The 7396-nt window shown below is 45.7% G+C and overlaps 1 protein-coding gene across 1 annotated transcript; it reads left to right on the top strand.

Moving 5' to 3' along the window:
- The first annotated feature begins 749 nt into the window (after positions 1 to 749).
- KCNJ8 (potassium inwardly-rectifying channel, subfamily J, member 8) lies at positions 750 to 6462 on the top strand. Its single transcript, XM_010185768.1, has 2 exons — positions 750 to 1189; positions 5355 to 6462. Exons 1-2 carry the CDS (start codon positions 825 to 827, stop codon positions 6253 to 6255), a joined length of 1266 nt encoding a protein of 421 aa, XP_010184070.1. The 5' UTR covers positions 750 to 824; the 3' UTR covers positions 6256 to 6462.
- The last annotated feature ends 934 nt before the right edge of the window (positions 6463 to 7396 follow it).

Raw genomic sequence — 7396 nt, forward strand, 5'->3', positions numbered from 1 at the left:
CAGGGGGGTCAGGCAGCCCCTGCCCTCCCCTGGTGGAACGGGCCAGCCGGCAGACTGCTGCGGAGAGCCAGGCTTTCCGTAGGTTTGTTCGGTCCCCTGTTTGCGGATGAAGTTTGCGAATAAAGGGAGGGTTTCCCCGCCTGATCCCGGAAAAGAAGGAGAGCCGTGAAGGGGCAGCGCGGCCGCCTCCTCCGTGGGGTCCCGTTCCCCGCCTCCCGCTCCTCCAGCTCAGCTCCGCCGTGTGGTGCTTGTGGGGGACAGGGCGGGGTCTTTCGTCAAGGCTCCGAGCTGTACCGCGGGGCCTCAGCCGTAAGAAATGAGTCCCCACGGTCTCTCCGCAGACTTCACCTTGGTTCAAACCAGAGCAGTCTGATTCTTCAGGTCCTGAAGGATGCGAATAACTTAGTGCTCTGTGTTGCAGTAGCCATCTGAGCACTGCGATCTTCTGGAGAAACAGCCTGAGGAACCGACCCCATCGTATGTCATGTTACTTTACACCAAGTTTGCAAGGCTATTCTGCAGCCTCCTTTCCTGGGGACTGTCAAAACAGCATCTTCATTTCTGTTACAAGCCGATACCATTTGCTCATATAAAAATGATGATCTGAAAGAGGGAGGGCATTGTAGAACAAGTATATGTACAGTGACATTTAATGTAATGGTTGTTGGTAGGGAGTACCTAATCGAGGCTTCATGCTGTAGTGCACAGGTGACAAATCTGACCAGGTTCTCTCTTTTTGCAGGGTCAAATGAGACCCATGGAGACGTGCTAGAGGGACCACCTCCCATTTTGCATCTCGCTAAGTGGACTATGGTGGCAGGAAGATGTTGGCTCGGAAGAGTATCATCCCTGAAGAGTATGTGTTGGCACGGATTGCTGCCGAGAACCTGCGCAAGCCGCGCATCCGAGACCGGCCCCGCAAAGCTCGGTTCATCGCCAAGAACGGGGCATGCAACCTGGCACACAAGAACATCCGCGAACAGGGGCGATTCCTGCAAGACATTTTCACCACCTTGGTGGACCTGAAGTGGCGTCACACGCTGGTGATCTTTACTATGTCTTTCCTGTGCAGCTGGTTGCTCTTTGCCATGATGTGGTGGCTGGTGGCTTTTGCCCATGGCGACATGGACCCAAGCACAGAAAGCAGTACAAACAGCACAAAGTGGACACCATGTGTGACATGTGTCAGGTAAAGTACGGTTGGTGGGATAAAGAAAGAGGGGGGAACAGAGCTGCTTGCTGTCCTGCTGATGCCTAAAATGCAGCTTTTGGTTGTGTTTGGTTTGGAACCGTTGTGCTTGGTTGAGACAGTTGAAAAGTGCAGTGTTTTCCTCTAGAGTACGTAAATTCAGCAAGCCTTCTCGGCTTGGAAAATACTGTACTGTAGATTTCTGTGATTCCTTACAGGATCTGAAAGAGAGGGAGGGAGACCTGCTGCTTTTCATGTTTCCACACTCTGTGGGTAACATACCTTGCCTGTCGAGGTAAGAGCCTGCTACAAGAGTGGGTATGTTATTATATGTATTGTAACATTGTCTATGGCAGCGGGAGCATCCCCAGCGTGGTGTGAGCTACTCGCTACAGAAGTGGAGCTACCCAAGAGCGGTGCCTGGGAGGCAGGGTACCAACCATGGATGTCAGGCAGGGCACCAGCCGGGGGTGTCAGGCAGGACTAGCAAGAAATTGTCTCTCAAGATGACTCTTACAAGGCAGCTAAGTATGGGGTGCTTCAAAATACCTTGATGAAGCCACAGGCCGGCAGTCTGACAGAGGAACAGTTCCCACAGTCTGCATGATGTGTCAGACAGTGAAAGCTTAAGGGAGGACAAGATTAAATGTCACCTGGTAAAGTATTTTACCCTCAATCTCCAAATCCATGACAATAGACAAGGCACTAATAAACTGACACATACATAGGTGGAATAGAAGAGCAATTGTTAATTGGAGGTGGGGTAAGCAGTAAGATCACTTCCTTATTTCATCGGTAAAATTTTCTCTTTTTATAGCACTAGGTTTTTAAGCAGAAAAGTCCTGATTCAGTACCACCAGACTGCCCCATATCAGCTGCCTTTACACACTGCAGTGCTGTGAGGAACTTGGGGGAGGAGGATGGACTGCAGGGTCCACTAAGACGTCAGAGTATCTGCTTCCCTTTTCTCCTTTATCCTGCACTTAGTTTTGAGGCACCTCACCAAGTTTGAAGGGACATTGTATCTGGCTCATGAGGGAGCAGAGAAATAATTCCCTTTGTTTTGCACTTTTTTGCTAAATAGGGATTTTCCAAACTAAAGCAAATGGAGATTTTTCGAAGTAAACTTTCATTAGGTTGGGGGATTGGGGCAGGGTGGGAAGGGGAGCAGATGCTATCTTATTTCTTTTCCAATAACTAGCCAGAAGCAGTCGCCTCTGAAATGAGGCATCATGACCCAGCATGTGTCTGCTAGGGTGTCAACCCCAGCATTTCTAGGATTTGTGGGATTTGTCCAGCTCAACTTAGCCAGAAGCTACACCCTGATGGTTCTTTAGGGTCGGCTAGAGGGACAGCCCTCCACTTGATGGACGGCCCTCTCAGCTTTGCCCACCCCATGGGGCTCCCCACAGGGTGCCTGGGCTACTCCATAGAGTATGAGCCATCTGCCAAGGGCTTCATGCAGCTGGGACGAGGTGGACCCACAGCCATGGGTCTGTCCCTCTCTCCCTCCCCGTGGCCCCGACTGTGGCAGCCCCACATTGGTGGCTCTTCTAGGATGGCTGCTAACCTGTGCTGCAAGGACAGCAAAGAGGGGCATGAAAAAGCAGAGCAATTAATCAGTGTATCTTTCTGGTTTAGCCCATGACAAAGAACACACATTGTTTCCTCATGTAAGTACCTGGGGTGATTTAGCCAACAGCTACCCTAGTGTTCATGTCCAACCCATGGAAAATCTTTTACCTTCATAGTGAAATACTTCATCTGGTTAAATCTGGCTACCATTTTGGACAAAGTTGTGAAATAGCAATATGGTTGCTGACATTTTTAAGAATAGTGAGTTACTGGGTGAAAAGTATATATAATATTGCAATGATATGTATTCCAAAATAATGGCAAATATTTTTTAACCTACTTTCCTGAGATTTAAGCCTGCAGATCGTAGAATCATAGAACAGTTTAGGTTGGAAGGGAAAAGATTATCTAGTCCAATCCCCCTGGCATGGGCAGGGACACCTCCCACTAGACCAGGTTACCCAAAGCCCTGTCCAACCTGGCCTTGAACACCTCCAGGGAGGGGACATCCACAACTTCCCTGGGCAACCTGTTCCAGTGTCTCACCACCCTCACAGTAAAGAATTTTCTCCTAATATCCAGTCTAAATCGACCCTCTTCCAGTTTAAAACCATTCTCCCTCATTCTGTTGCTACTTGCCCTTGTAAAAAGTCCCTCCCCAGCTTTCCTGTAGGACCCCTTCAGCAACTGGAAGGCTGCAATAATGTCCCCGCAAAGCCTTCTCTTCTCCAGGCTGAATAGCCCCAACTCTCTCAGCCAGTCCATGAGATCTTTCTTGGGTAGGTGCCATTACAGCTTTATGGGAAACTTGGTTTTGGAAATTTTAACCAGTGCATAGAATTTGCACAGCAGTTTAATTTTTCAAAGTACTGCAGAAATTTCTAAGTCTCACAGCTCTTTGCCACAGAAAGCAGACATTATTCAAAGAGGAAAACTGTTACACAGCTCTAAGGGCAAGGATCTGGGAACAGTGTGATTTTGAGTTCCTGGCTCCCACTTCGCATGGTCAAAATGCTGTACAAACTTGCTTATTCAGTTACTTCCACTGTAAAAAGGTGGATCCTCTTTTCTTTTTTTTTTTGAGAAGGAGTACTGTTAACAGAAACCAGAATATTTACTCCACAGAGCTTTAAGATGAGTTAAGTTTAAACCAGAAGCTTCATTCTGCATGAAAGTAAATATTCATTAACATAATAACTCATTCCATGGATTCTATTAATTAACTCCTTCCTTCATCCCTTATTTCTTCAGAATGAAATGCAAAGAAACCTTTAATACAAGGGAATCTGCCAAAGAATAAAAAAATAGAATAGGCAGAAAAAAAGGTTTAAGTTCTTTCGAAGATACACCTGCAGAGACTGGCTGCTTTTCTGAAAGATGAACTTTCTCACTCTACAGAAAATTATCCCTGATATTGCGTATGCTATTTTAATGTGTTCTCGTGACCCCAAGTTCACTGAAAATATGATTGAGAAAAAAATATTATTTTAAAGCAGATTAATTGAAAAGCAAACCAAGCCCAATGAATGATTTAGAACCATCTTCATGGGCAGGTCATATTTACCATAGCTAAAGCCATGTTGAGCATGGAGATTGCACTCTGTTAGAAGGGTGGATATGTTATTAGTTCATATGAGACCCAATGTGCTGCAAGTCTACCAGATAAACCTCTAGGTACTGATTTTAGACATGAGAGATGTTGATGAAGTATGTATCTAGTTATAAAAGGAAATTAAAGACTCTGGTATATTCAGGGGTTAAGACATTGTGGGCTACTATAAATAATGTATTTCAGAAAGTACATGAACAGCATCATCTGATGTCCAGCTCTATGGCATATTAGGGATGTTTAACTTAACCTGCACTTCTACAGCCCAGTTCTGGATTGGAGTTTTCCAGCTAGACTTGCCCCAGCAGTGAGCTAAACCCAAACCCAGGGTCACAGCATTGTCCTCCTGCTGGGATGTGCAGAGAGGGGTCTGTGGAGGCCACTGGCCTCTGTCTCCAGACTGATCCTGTGGGCTCAGTTGCAAGGCAAGCAAAGGTTTGGGAAGTGTAAAAAATCTGGGAGTGTCCCCTTTCCCTCCAGAAAACCCTGCTAAAGGGAGTCATGACTCAGGTAGTATGAGTAAAATGCTGCTGTTTTCCCTGTTTCCTTTCCCTGCACAGGCTGGTGGAAGAATTTTGGTATGCCAGCCAGTTGCTCACTATTGCCATAACCACCACTCTCCACCAAGAGCTTTATGAGTCGGAGAAGGTGGAAAGCCCAGATGTTACAGCACTGTCAGCTAACACAATGTGTAGCATATGTTCCTAAACAGAGGATCCAGTGAGCTTCTCAGTGTCACCTAGTCTTACAGATGGTCTTTTAGGAGCTCAGGCTCTGAGGTCTTCCTTGGCCCCATCAGATACTGCACTAATCATACGAAAACAGAGTCACTGAGCATGCAATGCTCTTGCTCGTGCTAAAAGAAGGTTTAGTTGTACCAGGAGAGTACATTTAAGTTTGTTTCTAGAAAGTATATGTTAATAGCTTCTCCGTTCATGTTTGATGTTCTTAGAGTTAACTTTGTGGGATCTTCTTTTCCAGGTCTTTCACCTCCGCTTTCCTCTTCTCCATTGAAGTTCAGGTGACCATTGGTTTTGGTGGCAGGATGATGACAGAGGAATGTCCCTTAGCCATCACAGTCTTGATCCTGCAGAACATTGTGGGTCTGATCATCAACGCTGTCATGCTGGGCTGCATATTCATGAAAACTGCACAAGCTCACAGAAGGGCTGAGACCTTGATTTTCAGCCGGCAGGCGGTCATTGCTGTTCGAAATGGCAAACTTTGCTTCATGTTTCGAGTGGGAGACCTGAGGAAGAGCATGATCATTAGCGCCTCAGTGAGAATCCAGGTTGTGAGGAAGACTACAACCCCTGAAGGAGAAGTCATACCCATTCACCAAGTAGATATCCCTGTGGATAACCCCATTGAAAGCAACAATATTTTCCTCGTGGCTCCCTTAATCATTTGTCATGTCATAGATAAGCGAAGTCCTCTTTACGATATCTCTGCTACTGACCTGGCACTCCAGGACCTGGAGCTCATTGTGATACTTGAAGGAGTTGTAGAAACGACTGGCATCACAACACAGGCAAGAACCTCCTACATTGCAGAGGAGATCCTGTGGGGTCACCGCTTTGTGCCCATCGTCACTGAAGAGGAAGGCGTGTATGCAGTCGACTACTCCAAGTTTGGCAACACTGTCAAAGTGGCAGCGCCGCGTTGCAGTGCTCGAGAGCTTGATGAGAAGCCATCCATTCTCATCCAGACCCTGCAGAAGAGTGAGCTGTCCCACCAAAACTCCCTGCGAAAACGCAACTCCATGAGGAGAAACAACTCCATTCGGAGGAGCAACTCCATGCGAAGAACCAATCCCTCCCTCATCGTACCCAAAGTACAATTTATCACGCCCGAGGGGAGCCAGAGTGCCTCAGAAACATGATACACAGCTTTGGGCTTTGGAAGAAGGAGGCACCCATGGTGTTTTGTTTAAATTTTCTTTTACTTCAGAAATTGAGGACACAACGCAGAAAAGAACCATGCAAGAACTATTTATTCTGTTACTTACTGAAAGCACTACCTAATGGCATTAAGAAACACTTTAGCACTTAGTGTATGAATTAATAAAAAATGGCACGTACACTAAAGAAAACACAGTTCGCTCATGTAATATAATGTGTCTTTATACTTGTTTTAATGGCATGCTAATTTTTTACATGTTTTTCCTACCAAGGTTCTCTTTTATTAACTTTTTCTGCTGGCTGTCACAAAATGTGGGTTTTTTTCTTTGTAACTGAGTGACCCACCTGCAGATAGGAGTGCTTTCTTAAAACTGCTGCATACAACAGCTCTGACAGCTTTTGTGTGGGTTATTTGGATATCAATCTTTTGGGTGAATTTCTTGTTCTCTTGAAAGGAGTAGCTAAATTCCTCAATGGCTTCACTTTCAGTTTTCCAGCTTTTTTCATTCCATCAGTTTATGGCAAAGGCATTTTGAGAGCAAATTCAGGTCAGCTGAAGTGACCTGACCATCCCAGAGGAAAACTAGTGCCACTCTGGGCAGCACTGGCAGAAGAACCAGTGAAAGGGCACAGCCTCTTGCAGAGCTCTGCTCTTCTTCTCAGGGTGAGATACTCCACTGCGAGACTGTGTGCATCTGTAACGTAGCTTTAGCCCGAGGTGAGAAACTCAAGTTGTCTCAGCTGCCACCTGTGCATCCATTTCACTGTAATTATTCAAGCTGAAAAAAGCACATGCCTGTTTAACATCCTCTTCATATCAGTGGAAGACCAAATCCTGGGTTCTTTTTCTCTTACAGATTCATACTCTGAAGGCAACAAGTGTACTTCCTTCACTTAGAGTATTTTTTGTAGTCTGTTTGCTTCAGCAGGTTAATTTTTGCCATGGAAATTCATGAATGGAAATGAGAAGGAACCATACCAATAATATTAAAGATAGTGTTTTCAAAACTATGTGTAGAATTTTCAGGGAGACTTGGGTGCTGCTGCTGAATTACTATTTTTCAGCAGTGTTTCATCTGTGGTTTTATATAACATAGCATTGAGAATTGGGGACAGGCAGCT

The sequence above is a fragment of the Mesitornis unicolor genome, unplaced genomic scaffold, assembly GCF_000695765.1.
Source record: "Mesitornis unicolor isolate BGI_N332 unplaced genomic scaffold, ASM69576v1 scaffold14540, whole genome shotgun sequence".
Taxonomy (NCBI): Eukaryota; Metazoa; Chordata; class Aves; order Mesitornithiformes; family Mesitornithidae; genus Mesitornis; species Mesitornis unicolor.